General features: G+C 39.5%; 1 protein-coding gene across 3 annotated transcripts in view; it reads right to left on the bottom strand.

The window, feature by feature from the left end:
* Positions 1-17,071, bottom strand: part of LOC126188558 (ribonuclease H1-like) — a 211,126-nt gene that overhangs the window by 119,657 nt on the left and 74,398 nt on the right. For 2 of the 3 annotated variants that reach the window (XM_049930178.1, XM_049930170.1), the window contains exons 3-6: positions 11,218-11,514; positions 8,130-8,221; positions 662-834; positions 433-566 (exon numbers count right to left, since the gene is read on the bottom strand). In XM_049930178.1, the coding sequence (XP_049786135.1) occupies positions 441-566; positions 662-834; positions 8,130-8,221; positions 11,218-11,514 (688 nt within the window). In that variant the 3' untranslated portion in view covers positions 433-440. Of the gene's footprint in view, positions 1-96; positions 567-661; positions 835-8,129; positions 8,222-11,217; positions 11,515-17,071 lie in introns of those variants that run through there. The other variant, XM_049930162.1, reaches the window with a different exon arrangement.

Below are 17,071 nucleotides of genomic sequence, written 5' to 3'. Positions count from 1 at the left end.
TAAAATGTGTGAAAATATGACGAACTTAAAGCAAAAATGCTCTTATTTAAAAATCATAAAATACGTCTCACAAACTCTGCTTATCTGAAGAACTAATGACAATCAAAATGAAATATTTATTTCTACTGCTTCTTACATGAGACTCAATAGGAATTAATATCTAGGTACATGTTAATAATAGCTCTATACTCAACTTTATTATGCTCTTTAAGTGATTCCCTCGGAGCATTATCCAAATAACAGCAAAATGAAAGTGTTTCAATGGTTAAGGACTAAGAAACCCTACACGCATATACTACATACAACTAAGGTAGACACATTTCAGAGACAGACACATTTCATTTCAGAAATATTTCACATTCGACTGCAACAAAGAATTCTATATTTTCCAAATAGGACATATGCTTTCATAATTCTCTGGCAACAACTTACATTATCATTTACAGTTGTGAGAGATCATCAAAATCTTCATCATATGCAAATTGTACATATCGTTTTGCACCTTCTCGAGCTAGACGATCTGCCATCTCATTTCCATGAAGACCACAATGTCCTCGTACATGGTTCTGCAAATAAAGAAGAAAACAACTTAGTTAATTTACGAATGAGATCGTGAATACATCAATAAAAAGCATTTTATGCATTGGTTCTTCAGGCTCACCCATTTCACATCAATGCCTTGCAGTTTGTTATCCAAAACAATAAGGTCATCTTTGTTTTTAACAGGTTCTCCTCCTTGTACACGCCAATCATTTTTCTTCCATTTTTTTATCCATTGTGTAATACAACTAATCAAGAAATTTGAGTCTGTGTGGATAAGTAATTTTTTGACTCCTGTAAGACCAAAACATAAATGATCTGAAGCATCATTTAAATATCTTTATCCAATAGGTGAGCAATATATGTGAGCAAAAAACTAACTAGCATGCCACATTATTCTGATTACACTTTAAGTATCACACCAATTTTCAAGTCTTACAGTAAGATACTGTTTATTAACCTGAATGTTAAGCAGAAACAGAATCTTCATTATTGCCAGGTTCAGAAATAAATTTTAGTTTAGTTATTATATTAGACCCTAATGATGAGAAATCTTTAAGTTTTGTACTTGGTTGGGCATTTTTCTAGTAACTTTTCAATTACTATGATTAGTAAGCTCTGACACTCCAATCTGAAATTGTGAATCTGAGAATTATTCATTTGATTACTTCAATAAACTTTTTGCTTTGGAAATCAATGCTGGTATCTATATTTTTTAAGTCACACAAGTTGGCCTACTTTTTAGGTTCAAGGAGAAGAGTGCAGACTTTGTAGTTGGTATTTTGCCATTATTAATAAACGTCTCCACCGTATTGTGCAACAATTTGAAAATCTGAAAACAGGGAGCATGAGGGACACAACTTTGAAACTTTCTTAGAAATAGTTCAAATTCTAAAGACATAGTTTTGAAAAACGCCAGTTTAGATTTAAGTCTTGTTTATGCTGATACAATGGTCATTCAATAATTAAACACACCAACTCAGATAACTGAAATTTTTGTTAAGTGACAGTTGGCAACCTTGTAAAGAGTGTTCCTCATTTGTTTGATTAATATTCATGCAAATAATGTCTAAGGACTTAGTTACGATTGTGCATCCATTCAATGAAAATAGTTTAGAAGTACAGTGTTCTGTGACCCAATTTTTACTTGTGCAAAGTATACAATGTCAGAAATATTCTGTTGGATGAATCAGTCTTTCCTTCTCATCCCATCCAGTAAGTCTCCCCAGACCCAGGGTTCTGGGTGACTTTTCTAAACTGCATCCCTTTCCCTAAACCGCTCCAGTCCTTTACCTTCACCCCTCTTCCTTTCCCTTCAACTCTACCGCCAGAAGGAGGAGCTGCTGGCTCTTAAAACTTGTGAAAGTTACATCCTAATGTGTGTGTGTTCCCCTGCCAACACTTGGTGAGAAGGCTTTTTACCCATCCATTCACAATATATTATCAATAATTAATCATTTTCATTGTTTGAATATCATTCAGAATTGACAAAACTCTATCAACACACAACACAGTTCCACCCACTGAGTACTAACATGTTTTAAAGGAAACACTGTTTCCCAGTTCAGTATACTCCACACAGTGGGCAGGAGAATCAGTGAAAATATGCTTTTAGCAAAAAATCATCCAAAGCCCACTTTGTAGAGCAGACTGCACTGCTCCACCACCAACATGCAGCCCACAAACTACAATGTTAATGAGTTTCTTCAATCAGGATTCTATTCCATAATTTTCTTTTCTGTCTCAAAATTTTAAATTCGCGCTAGGTCCATCCATGAAATTTGAAGAACATTTTTTGGATGAAATGGTCAGATTCCAGCAACAAAACCATTAAGAATATCTTGTACAGTAGCTCTGAGGAAAAACACACTGTTTAAATACTCAGTACGAACTCTGAAATTGACATTTAAAAAAAAAATCAGAAATATATCCATCTGAACTCTCTCTACAATTTTAGCTAATGATTCATCAAGACATAGGACAAATCATCACACTGATGCTGCTTATTTTTAAGTTCATAAGAAAAATGGGAAGCAAGACCACAGTTCATCCTACATTTGAATTTGAATTGTGTTGTACCCAGTTTAAAACTGGAAACAACTTGACTACCTGGAAATATCTGTTCGAATGTCTCTCCAGCATCTGGACAGGAGTTCATTGAGAACCTACTATTTTCAATTTTGAAAGCTCATTGGACAGAAGTTCACTGAGATCGTACTATTTAAAAATGATTCAATTGACTGTCAAGCAGCTTTTGGCATGGACATAGTCATAGGTTTGATTGGAATTTTCTGGGTGATTGTGTTTCTACTTTAATTGTATTGGCAACATTTTCTTGACATCCCACACTGCATAAAATGAAAGGTTTTTTCAATATGTCGTACAGCAAGCTTGTACATGGCATATACCTATTCAAAAAAGCAGATAAAAATTCACTTGGCGCCTTCCTGAAAGACAATCTCCACTCATTCCAAATTACTAATATAAGTGTAGACTAGATGTGGCTTAAATTCAAAGAAATAGTATCGGCAGCAATTGAGAGATTTATACCAAATTAATTAACAAACGATGGAGCTGATCCTCCTTGGTACACAAAACAGGTTAGAACACTGTAGCAGAAACATCGAAACAAACATGCCAAATTTAAACAGACGCAAAATCCCCAAGATAGGCGATCTTTTACAGAAGACTGAAATTTAGCGTGGACTTCAATGTGAGATGCTTATAACAGTTTCCACAATGAAACTTTGTCTTGAAACCTGGCAGAAAATCCAAAGAGATTCTGGTCATATGTGAAGTATGTCAGCAGCAAGAATCAATCAATGCCTTCTCTGTGTGATAGAAATGGAGATACTATCGAAGACAGTGCTGCCAAAGCACAGTTACTAAACACAGCCTTCCGAAATGCCTTCACAAAAGAAGATGAAGTAAATATTCCAGAATTCGAATCGAGAACAGCTGCCAACATGAGTAACATAGAAGTAAATATCCTCGGTGTAGTGAAGCAACTTAAATCCCTTAACAAAAGCAAGTCTTCTGGTCCAGACTGCATACCAATTAGGTTTCTTTCGGAGTATGCTGATGCATTAGCTCCATACTTAACAATCATATACAACTGTTCGCTCGACGAAAGATCCGTACCCATAGACTGGAAAGTTGCACAGGTCACACCAATATTCAAGAAAGGTAGTAGGAGCAATCCACTAAATTACTGGTCCATATCGTTAACGTCGATATGCAGCAGGATTCTGGAACATATATTGTGTTCGAACATTATGAATTATCTCGAATAAAACAGTCTATTGACACATAGTCAACATGGGTTTTAAAACATCGTTCCTGTGAAACACAACTAACTCTTTATTCACATGAAGTGTTGAGGGCTATTGACAAGGGATTTCAGATCGATTCCATATTTCTGTATTTCCGGAAGGCTTTTGACATGATACCACACAAGTGACTCATAGTGAAATTGTGTGCTTATGGAATATCGTCCCAGTTATGTAACTGGATTTGTGATTTCCTGTTACAGAGGTCACAGTTCGTAGTAATTGACGGAAAGTCATCGAGTAAAACAGAAGAGATTTCTGGTGTTCCCCAAGGTAGTGTTATAGGCCCTTTGTTGTTCCTTATCTGTATAAACAATTTGGGAGACAATCTGAGCAGCCATCTTTGGTTGTTTGCCGATGACGCTGTTGTTTATCGACTAAGAAAGTCATCAGAAGAGTAAAACAAACTGCAAAACAATTTAGAAAAGATATCTGAATGGTGCGAAAAGTGGCAGTTGACCCTAAATAACGAAAAGTGTGAGGTCATCCACATGAGTGCTAAAAGAAACTCGTTAAACTTCGGTTACATGATAAATCAGTCTAATCTAAATGCCGTAAATTCAACTAAATATCTAGTTATTACAATTACAACAACTTAAATTCGAATGAACACAAAGAAAATGTGGGGAAGGCTAACCAAAGACTGTGTTTTACTGGTAGGACACTTAGAAAATGTAAAAGACCTACTAAGGAGACTGCCTACACTATGGTTGTCCATCATCTTTAGAATACTGCTGCGCAGTGTGGGATCCTTATCAGAGAGTCATAGAAATGATACAGGATTTGGGCTAAACATCATTAAAATAAAGGCATTGTTCGTTGCGACGGAATTTTCTCACGAAATTCCAATCACCAACTTTCTCCTCTGGATGTGAAAATATTTTGTTGACTCTGACCTACATAGGAAGGAACTATCACCACGTTAAAATAAGGGAAATCAGAGCTCATACGGAAAGATATAGGTGTTCATTCTTTTTGCGCGCTATATGAGATTGGAATAATAGAGAATTGTTAAAGGTGGTTCAATAAATCCTCTGCCAGGCACTTAAATGTGATTTGCAGAGTATCAATGTAGATGTTGACTTTCTCTGATCTTCACTGTCTCTTCAAACTGTGTGACTCATGTTAAAAAAAAGGGGGGGGGGGGGGGGGCAGGGGGTGACATTTGCCTTTCTTCTACAAAGCTATATGGGGAATCCTTCTGCGATTATAGCATGTTTTATAAGGTACTAGCTGAGAAACTCGGCATTGCACAGGTCAGAATATATGGCACTGGAGAAGGCATGAGTACCATTCTAGATATGAGCTTCATACAGACATATATCACATTAAGAATATTATGAATTGCCAGTATGGATGGAACCGAGTGAGGACTGTATAAGCGAGTGTATTCACTAAAATGGTAAAGCTCAAATGTCATATACAATATATATTTTTCTATGAAAATTAAGTGTCCACATCACACATTATACTGAGATATCTGCCAACCACAATCACCCACTTCCAGCCACCACAGTATAGATGAAACACGAGGTCAGGACTATCACCATTACACAGTGCATGAAAATAGAAATATTTCACGTATGTGGTAAAGTTCATAAGTCATATATTACTTAGCTTTATCTAAGAGTATTGCTCCATACTTTGTGGATTTGTGCCAATCACAATGATCCAGAGCCACATGCACCATGACCCAAACTACCTTAATAACAGGATAACTGCATTCATGACATCCTTAATGAAATGTACTATACATGCAAACTAAGTTGCCACTCAGCGTGGAGGCTAACTGGAGCGACCCAGAATAGGAAATGCCTTCATAGTCACTCCCACCAGCCACCGCTCGTGTCAACTTAGTTTGTGCTTATGGTATGTCTGTATACATCTCTATCTTACAATGGTACACGTGCCTTCACTTGTGCCATATATTCTGACCCAGGCAATGCCAGGTTTCTCAACTAGGTTAAAAAATAGTTATTTGATATTACATGTCATTATTAAAGTCTGAATGATGAAACTGCACAAGCATCATATTAAGTCGGATGATTGAAACAATAAAAACATTTTCACATGTACGGTAAAGTTCATAAGTCACACCAATACATGGCTTTTCCCAAGAGTAACATGAGATCCAAGGGCTACCAATGACCACAACCCCTCACTATTCAGTGCTCATTTAAGAGAATACAAGTATTCTGCTAATGACATTAACAAAAATATCACCATTCTCCTAAGAAGCAGAAAAAGGAGATTATTAAATATTCTAGAAAAAATTGAAATATATACCTATGTGACAAAAACAACCAGACAACATACTTAACAAACAAAAAGAGCTAAGGAATAAGATGCATATACAAAATTTCAACAGTGTTTTAACCAAATAATTTTGGTTTGGAGTTTATGTCCTGCATATAAAACTGTCTAATTCGGCATGACCTGTTCTATACTCTACTTTGATACAGCAATTAGCAAAAGGCTGTAATTTACACATATGAATCCATTTCACAGATGTATATAAATATGACCTCAGAAATAACAAAAGACATGTAATGTAGGTTCTTTGACATGTCAGTTCCATGTTCACACTATGTGACAGTTATGTCAAATGTAATCAGAAATTGTCACTGCCAAAGATTTGACAGCAATATCATACACTACAAACAGTATATGAAGGACAGATTTTGTATCCTGTTGTATGCTGCAAAAGGACATAATGTAAGTAGACACATATTACTGCGACTATGTATACAGTTGTCATTTTATAGAAATTGATATACGTACAGCTGTTCGTTCCTCTGTATCAAAGGCCACTGATGATGGGTTATAAATCCAAAAACCGGTTTTGGGAAAAAAACCTTTCTAGTGTGGCTCATGGTGTATAGAATATGTCCCTTAATAGTTAGTTTTGTAGTGGAAAGGTTCCATGACAATGGAATCTTCACTTGCATACAATCAATCAAGGAAGAGAGCCAGTGTGCACACATACCAGAGGATCCCCAATGGCAGTTCCATTACATAAGGCACATGCTATTAAAATCTCACAAGGGAACCTCCCCATCGCACCCCCCTCAGATTTAGTTATAAGTTGGCACAGTGGATAGGCCTTGAAAAACTGAACACAGATCGATCGAGAAAACAGGAAGAAGTTGTGTGGAACTATGAAAAAATAAACAAAATATACAAACTGAGTAGTCCATGCGCACGATAGGCAATATTAAGGACAATATGGGCTCAGGAGCGCCGTGGTCCCGTGGTTAGCGTGAGCAGCTGCGGAACGAGAAGTCCTTGGTTCAAGTCTTCCCTCGAGTGAAAAGTTTAACTTTTTATTTTCAGTTTATGTGACAAACTCTTATGTTTTCATCACTTTTTTGGGAGTGATTATCACATCCACAAGAAAACCTAAATCGGGCAAGGTAGAAGAATCTTTTTACCCATTCGCCAAGTGTACTAGTTAGGTGGGTCGACAACATTTTCCTGTCATGTGACGCACATGCAGTCACCAGTGTCGTATAGAATATATCAAACGTGTTTTCCTGTGGAGAAATCGGTTGACCTATGACCTTGTGATCAAATGTTTTCGGTTCCCATTGGAGATGCATGTCCTTTCGTCAACTAATCGCACGGTTTTGCGATGCGGTCGCAAAACACAGACTCTAAACTTATTACAGTGAATGGAGACGTCAATGAACGAACGGACAGATCATATTGCAGTTGCTCATGCTAACCACGGGACCACGGCGCTCTTGACTTCATGCTGTCCTTAATATTGTGTATCTTGCACATGGACTACTCAGTTAGTATATTTTGTTTATTTTTTCATAGTTCCACACAACTTCTTCCTGTTTTCTCGATTGATCTGTGTTCAGTTTTTCAAGGCCTATCCACTGTGCCAACTTATAACTAAATCTGAGGGGGGTGCGATGGGGATGTTCCCTTGTCAGTACGCTGTTGCAGACTAAACTTAGAAATCAGCTCAGGACCAACAGTGATAGAAAGGTAAAGTTAAAAACTCAGTTCATTCCTGAAGTGAGTCAAACTCAAAGCCTTCAATTCTAGTACTAATGACTTGTTTATTTTTAGGTCACTCTGCTCGATTGCCATGCTGGTATGGCTCATTCCTTGTCTCATTATTGCCAAAGCTGAGTTAATGACATTCTTAATTACCATATTGCTGAAGGTAAATTATAGTCACCAGTAAAAAGACAAAGAAAATAACTTGGGTAGAATTATTCTTTAAAAAGAAAATGATTCATTCATTACCAGCTTTTTTTGCTGTTTCCACAGCATAGGTTGCAGCCTGAATTTCTGCTGTGTTATTAGTTGGTTTCCCAACAACAGGTTCAGATATATTTCTGTAAAAGATAATAAAAATTTCTTTTAAAAGATAATCACTTTCTATTGGATTATCAGACATATTGCAGAAAAAGAAGTCATGGATTAAAATATTTCATGCAGTAAGTGTCCTACTGAGGAAAATCTTCATGCAGGCAAAGTATCCATTCCCAACTGAAATATTCAATTCTTTTTTATTAATAGTTCAAGCTACCTTTTCAATTTACACATTTCTGTTCAACGTTCATAAAATTATGAGGCCCCTCACTTAAAAGAAAAAAGATAGCACTATCACAGAAAATTATCTCACTAAATAAAATGAACAGCTTTCGTATCTCAGCTCCTCTCAATACATCTGATAAAACATCAGCATGAGAATAAAAACATCCAAGACATCCGCTTGCAGGCGGTAAGATGATGGTTCACTCCACAGATATGGGTCACATCATAAGGTCAACAAACGTTCCTAGCCAGAACATAAGTAAACTATTGCCAAAAGACAATACCATTATTTAAAATCCTTCCTTTTATTTTACCATCTCTTGTGTTATTTATGTAATGGCATTACACTGCTGTTTCCCTACATCTACATGGTTACTCTACAAGTCATAATTAAATGCTTGACAGAGAGCGCAAGGCTCTCTACAACTCCACCCTTGGTCTCTGATTTCCCTTATTTTACTGTATTTTATTTATTTTTTTCTTAATCAAAATATCCACGGGTATGCTGCCGGTCTATAGTGTCCAACGGGCACAATATTTCGGCGATCAAACATGTCGCCATCATCAGGTGAACTGATGGACTGAGCTCCCTTGAACGTGCCGGCACGGAGATCCGTACGCTATGGCTGCTCAGAGGGAACTCTAAATATTTTGGCACATTTTGAGGAGAAAGTTGTTCATTTTACACAGTTTGCTGCAATGGAAAACATTTTTATTTTAGTGGTGTCATTACAACTTGCATATTATATCCATAACTCTGTCTCCCCTACTTCGTTATAACACAAAGTGAACCACACGTTTTTTAGCTTTTATAGATGTCCTCTGTCATATACAGTTAGGATCTCACACAGCACAGCAAGGTATTTTGGGCTGAAGGATTGTGTCAGGTGGTGTGGGTAGATACAGCAAGGAGGTTGAAAATGGGAAAAGGGGTTGGGGTAAGGTGGCTGACAGCTTAGATTGGATAGGCATGTAAGGGGTAAGTGGGTTAGAAAATCGGGGATAGAGAGAGACAACAGCTGCACAGGATGTACAGAGTAGAACTTCAGAAAAGCTGGTGCTGAGAGGATGGATACACATGGCACAAGTTGTGATGCAGCCACTGAATTCAGACATGTTGTGTTCACCGGCGTGTTCCCCCACTGGACAGTCAACTCGTCCTTGGCTACAGTTTGTCAATGGCATTCATTCTGGTGGATAGCTGCTAGGTGGCCGTACCATATAAAATGTTGTGCAGAAACTGAACCAGAGCTGGTGTATAACATGATGGCTTTCAAAAGTGGCTCGGCCTCTGACAGAATAGGATGAGGCTGTAACAGGGCTGGAGTAGGATGTGCTGGGTGGTTGAGTTGAGCAGGTCCTGCACCTGGGTCTTCCACAGTGATCTGACCTCACTGGCAATGGTTTGGGAGTGGGGTGGCCTAGTGATGGACCAGGGTGTTGTATAGATTGGGTGGGCAGCAGAATACTACTTTACAAAGAATGGAAAGGGTTGTAGGTAGGCTGTCCCTCATTTCTGGGCATGACGACACATAGTTGAAGCTCTGGTGAAGACACAGTTTCATTGGTCCAATCCAGCATGAAATGTACATTTCTGTAGCTGGTTCTTGGGAATAATGGGATCATTAGGGGTTTGTGAGGATATGGCACATGAAATCTCTTTGAGAACTAGGTTTTGGGGATAGTACCTGTACGTGAAGGCTTTTGGTTGGTTGGTTGGTTGATTTGGGGTAGGTGACCAAACAGCGAGGTCATCGGTCCCATCGGAAGGATGGGGAAGGAAGTTGGCCATGCCCTTTCAAAGAAACCATCTTGGCATTTGCCTGAAGTGATTTAGGGAAATCACAGAAAATCTAAATCAGGATGACCAGATGCGGGCTTGAACTCTCGTCCTCCCGAATGCGAGTTCAGTGTGCTAACTAACCACTGCGCCACCTTGCTCACTGTGTTGGATTTTGAGAGATTTTCAGCAAAATGGACAAAGGAATTTTTGGCATTGCAGATACATCATCCACAGGCGGCGAGGCTACATGGGAGAGATTTTCTTTATGTGGAAAGGATGACAGCTGTAGAAACACAAGTACTGTTGTTGATTAGGGCTTGATACTGACAGGGGTACAGCTTGAGCTACCAGTGAGATGGAAGTCAATATCCACGAAGACGACATGTTGGGCTTGAGTAGAACCAGATGAAGTGAATGGCAAGAGAAATATTGAGGCTGCGGAGGAATGAGGATAGGATGTCCTGGCCCTGGGTCCAGATCATGAAACACCATCGATGAAATTAAATCGGGCAAAGGGTGCCTAGGAAGCTAGGAAGGTTTTCCTCTAGGTGGCCCATAAACAGAATGGCACAAGAGGATGCAATGTGGGTTACTAGGGCTGTGCTGCAGAACTGTTGAGATATCTTCCTCTCTCCCCCCCCTGCCCCCCCCCCCCCCCCCCCCCCCCATTGGAGTAGTAGTTGTTTGTAGATGTGTAACAGGTTAGATGTATAAGGAATGAGATGGTGGGTCTGGAGTCTGAAGGCCATTGGGAGAGGAAGTGTTCAACAGCGACAAAGCCATGGTCATGGGGAATGCTGGTGTGTATGGAGGTAGGATGAACAATGATGAGTAGGTATCCAGGTGGTAATGGAGCAGGGATAGTCACAAGGAGAGAGTCTTTCAGATGAAGCAAAGCAACCAGCTACAACAGGACATCCAGAACTGTGAATACTTCATGTAAAGAGAGTGGTTAAAAACAAAATATACATAGTAATAAGATTTTTTTAAATGTACTTGATTCACACTTACAAGGGGTGATTGTCACCAAACCACACACCAATGCCTGCTTTAGCGCCTTTTTTTCCATTCTTTTCACAAGCTCCGTCAGTGTAGACTTCCACATAGCCTTCATTGTTGACAATGAAAGCAGAATTTGACGATAAGTTGCCTCTGAAATTTAATGTTGACACACTGGCAACTTTCCGGCCCTCACTGGAGTCTAGTTTTGGCTGTTTCACAGAGTTATCCTCTGTGCTCTGAGTACTATATTTTCGTTTTGCTCCTCCAATGGAACTGCTGACTGAAGCAGATTTGCTACCAGAGGGCCTAAAAGTTTAGTTTATATTAACACAGTTAACAACAATGAGGTATAAAGAAAGAAATATGAGAGGGCAAGTAAGAACATGAGAGACTAGAAATATTTCCATGACATGATCAGAAAAGTGAGCCAACTATTAACAGAAAAAAAATCTGTCCCTATATGTTCTGTCAGTGACAAAATACTATTATTACATTAAAAAATATTTCAAGTGCCTTGTTACTTAAATTTTATTCTGAGGTTTGAAAAACGAAATAGTTTTTCAAACTTACACAAGAGAACAATAGACTATTTGGTCACATTGACAAGGTTAATGTACTACTAATGTAGTATATACTTGCTTCTTGAGGTTCCAACACAATTAACATGGAAGACTATGCATTATTATTAGGACTAGAGAAAAAAAATAGTTTGAATAAAAAGTACCATATTATTGCACAATAAAATTTCACTAACACTTGTTAACCTTCTGTACAAGCTTGCAGTAGAATATCTGCAGACAAGTTGCAATCTATCACAGAACTCTTATTACAATAAAAGAATTAGTTATCACAATAGCCAATCTGCCAAAAGTAACAAATTCCCTTATTACACCTAAATGGTGTGGAAATAAGTTGTCACCATACTAAAGTTATTCATTATTCATTTGTTTAACCCTCATTTCCTTTCTAGACATGATTTTGAGGAATAAGCTTAAATTTTACATATATAATAAGTGTTTAATAAACGCTCTTCAAAATAAGAACTGCTGAAGGATCCAACACTGAGGGGGGCAGAATGATGGTATGGGTAGGTATTGTGAATCTGCATTGGTGAATAAACAGACCTCAACATCGTTTGGCATGTCCAAATATGATGGTTCAAAAACTGAAGGAATGACAACATCCAACCTTCCATTCTGCCGTCTGGTAGTGCCAGCAGCAATATTTTTATGGATAACAATACAGATCGTCACACAGATTGCATACAGAAAAAGGAATCATTGAATGCTGTGGCCAGAGTGCCATTATGGACCATGTCTATGATTTGCTTGGGAGATGTTTTACTGCGAAGTCAGCATCACATAAAATCGTTCTTCACTTGGACATTGTTACTACTCTACATGAGTGTTAAAATATCCCCCACGACATAATCAATTAATTACACAGTAGTGGAAGATTGTGATGAGGACTAAACACATATATTAGGGGGACTAATTGCGCATAATTTGCAATTTACAAACTCACTCACTAGTGCAACAATTATTCTCTCCTATCTTACATAACATAGATAAGAAATGCAAACTATCTACATCAGTATTTTCCAGAATATTACATTGTACAGAAAACTATCTTCTCCTTGTATAATACTGGAATGATTAAACAAAATAATATTTGACATTTCACCCAATTTTCCAATAGTTTTTATCCTCAATAATACAGATAGCCATACCATATATGCAACCACATCGGAGGGATATCTGCAGAGAGGCCAGATTAAAATATAGTTTTGGACAAGGGGAAGCAGCTTTTTCAGTATTAATAAGGGCATTAGTCTGGCTGCCTGCCCAATCAGGCCTTGTAATATTAGTAAAGTCATTAGTCACTGGCAATAATAAGTCTAAGAGTTCTACAGGCTGGAACACAGAAGATTAGCTTCCATAACTGGGTAGGAAGACTGGAGCATTTAAAAATCGGAAAGATCGGCCAAACTAAGATTTAGTGGAAATTAGTAAATGTGTGAAGACAGAAAGAAAAGGACTTCAGGTCAGATGAGTCAAGTGTTATCAACACAAAATCAGAAGTAATGCTGAAGTAGAATTAATAATGAACGAGAAAATAGGAATGTGAGTAAGCCACTATTAACAACAGCATAGCAAACATGTTATTGCAGTAAGACACCAAGATAAAAGCCACCATAGTAATAAATCCATAATTCATGAAAAGACAAAGTATGTATGCTGATATAAAAGAAATTACATGGATAGTTAAGGGATTGAAAATTTAAATCTGTAGGAAGACACCAATTTGATAGTAGGAAATGGAGAGAAGGAAAAAGAAGATGCTACCTGGTAGAATTGTGCATAGAGCAAAATTTAATCACTGTTTGGTTTAAGATGCCAGAAAGAAAGTTTTGCATGTGGAACAAACCTGGAGAGGATGGAAGTTTTTGATAGATTATATAATGGTCAGACAGATATTTCAAAACCAGTTTTCAAACAGCAAATCATTTTCAGGGCAAATGTGGACTCTAACCGTAATTTATCGGTAATGAATTCTAGATAAAAACTGATGAGATTTCAGAAAGGTAGATGAGACCTGGATAAACTGGAAGAACAACTGGTTGTAATGAGTAACAAAGGTGCATCCAGCAACAAAACATTGAAAGAGGGGAAAGGAATAGAACAAAAAAATGAATGGGTAGCTTTGAAACTGATGACAGCAAAGGATCAAAAAATCAAATCCTTTAGGACCAATAAGAACCTTCTGATAATGCAAGGTAACTTTAGTGTAGTAGGTAAAATGAAAAATAATATCAAAATGCAGCAAATGACGCAAGCAAAAGAGATGAGAGACCTAAGAAAATTGAGACTGACAAAACATACTAAAAAGGGATAAGCAGGAATGGCTGAATGGGAAATATTAAGACTTCATAAGCACACATGGTTACGAGAAAGCCACATGCTGCCTATCAGATAAATAAAAAGATCTTTGGAGAAAACAAAAGCAGCTGTAAGATTACCAAGTGCTCAGATGGCAAGCCAGTAATAAGTAAAAAAGGGAAAGCTGACAGGTGGAACGAATATATAGATTGATTATGCAAAGGAAATAAACCTGAACACAACATTAAGAAAATAGAAGAGGAAGGAGATGAATTCCCTCAAAATTATTGAGATCCTTGGGAAACAAACCATGCCAAAACTATTCCACCTGTTATACATGATAGGGAAACAATGGAAATACCCTCAGACTTAAAACCCAGTTTCAAAGAGGTGCTAATCCACCAGTTAACAAGTCAGGATACAAAATATTGACACAAATTATTTCCAAAGACTGGCAGAAGCAAACCTTGGGAGAGATTCGCTTAGCTCCTGGAGAAATGTTGGAATATGTAAGATGATACTGACCCCACGTCTTAATGTAGAAGGTAGATTGAAGAAAGGCAAACACGCATTTGTAGTGCTTGTAGATTTAGGGAAAGGTCTGACAATGTAGAGTAGAATACACTATTATTGTAAGTCACAACATAAAAAAACACAATATGACACTCCCAGAAAAAGTATATTTCACAATCTCACAGGACAATAGCTCATAATGTATACAATGTAAAGCATAGCCACATGGCAAGACAGGTACAGTTCAGTTCTAGCTAGTGAAGTAAACAGATGATGAGAGAGAGCAGATGGAAGGCAATCGCTGGGCAATGATTGCACACATACAAGGGGCATCACAAGTGGCACTGGGAGCTGCCTACGCAGCAGTCATGTGTAGCCACTCGGGCAAGGCGTCTCCCACTGGGAGCCATGCTTTACAACAGTAGAAGCGGAGTGGCTGTCATGCTGTAGGTGCCAGAGCATAAGACAACTGCCGATATCGGATATGTCGGCTGTTGCACAGCGTCTAGCTGGTAGCCCAGTGGGCTACCACATCCCATCTTCCATAGGTAAGCAGCAGGGCATCTCAGCTAGAAGACCCCTGCTTGGCCATGTGTCCAGAATTGTCCTGAACCATCCCAATGTCTTTGGAAGTGTCAGAGAGACCCTCCAGTTATACCTGCTCATGGTCCGTGCAGACATGAGTGTACAGGCAGAAAGTCACTGCCCGGCAGCACAGTTTTGAGTCTTGGTGCGTCCCATGCTGGTAGTGGAAGCCATTCCACATTTAAATTGGCTCCTGGCATGGAAGAGCACTGCAATGATGGGGGCAGTGCCAGCATGGTCAGTACCGTAACCTGATCTTCTTCTGATATCCAATCCATCTAGGGGAGCCTACAAACAGAAAGAGATGAGAATGCAGTCAGGTTTGGCGAACAGAGCTGAGAACTAGAGGACGGGAACAGCTCATGAGGAGGAGGGGAGACAGCAGAGGCTCCAGTGAAAGAGAAACAAAAGGTGGCACCACCATGGTGTGTGTCCAATGGAGGCGGCAGTGGCCGAGTCCCTCGCCACAGCTGACATGTCGCTGTCTGGTCCCCCAAAAGAACATGCAGTGTCCCCACTGCTGCCGGACGACTGCTGGAATCTACTTAACCTGGTGTCCAAACCCCGCAGCCACAAATAGGTGTCCAGCTGGAAGGGTGGAGACAGTGCTATGAATGACCTCACGCAAGTTGGCAGCACGATATGGAGGAGTGTGTGAAACTGACAGCCATGAAGGAGTTCAGCTGGACTCTTCTCCCCTATCAGCGTCGACCTGTAGGAACTCGGAACAGAAACTGTTACCAGCTCATCTACAGGAATGTCTGCCACATTCTTTGTCATCTGTGTTTTTAAAGTTCACAAGTCTTTCAGCCTCACCATTTGACTGTGGGTACAAAGGTGGAGACAGCAGGTGTTGAATGCCACTTCTGCAGCAGAACTTGCCAAAAACCTGGGAGAAAAAATGTGGTCCATTGCCTGACACCAGCATGCGAGGAAGTCCTTGGCTAGTGAAAATTCTACTGAGCACTACAGCCATAACCTCTGCACTCGTTGACCAGCAGTTGACCATGTATGGAAAATTAGAGTATACTCTGAGGACAATACACCAGGTAGTAACCAGGAAGGGACCCACGAAGTCAGGATAACCTGCTCCCACGGGCGCGAGCGAGTGTGCCAGGGTGAGAACGTTTGGTGGGAAGCTACTTGCTGTTGCTCACACTGATGACAGTTGTGGACAAGATGTTTGGCCTGTCAGTCTATGCCCTGCCAGCACACATGGCGCTGGGAGAGCAGTTTGCTCGCAAGATGCCTCTGTGATCTTGGTGCTAGAGCCACAAGATTGTCAGGCACAGAGGATCCAGTGGGACTACCAGGGGAGACTGTTGATCCTTGGTCAGTCAGATAACTCTGTCCACCTGAATTAACCGTTGGCAGAAGTGGAAATAACACCACAACATGTTGGAATCCTGACTGGGAATACAGTATGGCCACCCCTGTTGTATGTACTGCTGTACCTGTTGTAAGATGGTGTCCTCGGCCATGGCTGCAGCCACATGGACCCTCATGGCACAAAAAGCGTCCACTGCCTCTTCATCCAACTGGAAGCACAAGATCACATCTTGGTCAACTTCAGGTCAGTGTCTGTCAGGAGACAGGACAGAGCATCTGTATTAGCATGTTGAGTGGTATTGTGGAAGCCAATTCTGTAATTGTACCTGCTGAGATACAGTGCACAGTGCTGGAGATGGTGCGCAGGCATCTCTAGAGATCAGAAATGAAGTGAGTATGATTCACATGTTCAGGCTGCATACCTTACAAGTCAAGGTGCTGATGTTACATCAGTGCTAACAGGTATCCTCCATTCCTACTCTAGCTCTGCAAGTGTGACGAGTCTGAGAACTGTGGCGCTGCAGTCACTTCATACTTGTTGAGTCTTTCTCTCTTCC

The sequence above is a fragment of the Schistocerca cancellata genome, chromosome 1, assembly GCF_023864275.1.
Source record: "Schistocerca cancellata isolate TAMUIC-IGC-003103 chromosome 1, iqSchCanc2.1, whole genome shotgun sequence".
NCBI classification, from domain to species: Eukaryota; Metazoa; Arthropoda; class Insecta; order Orthoptera; family Acrididae; genus Schistocerca; species Schistocerca cancellata.
The sequence above is the reverse complement of the archived record's forward strand: the minus strand, read 5'-3'. Positions and strand labels throughout refer to the sequence as shown.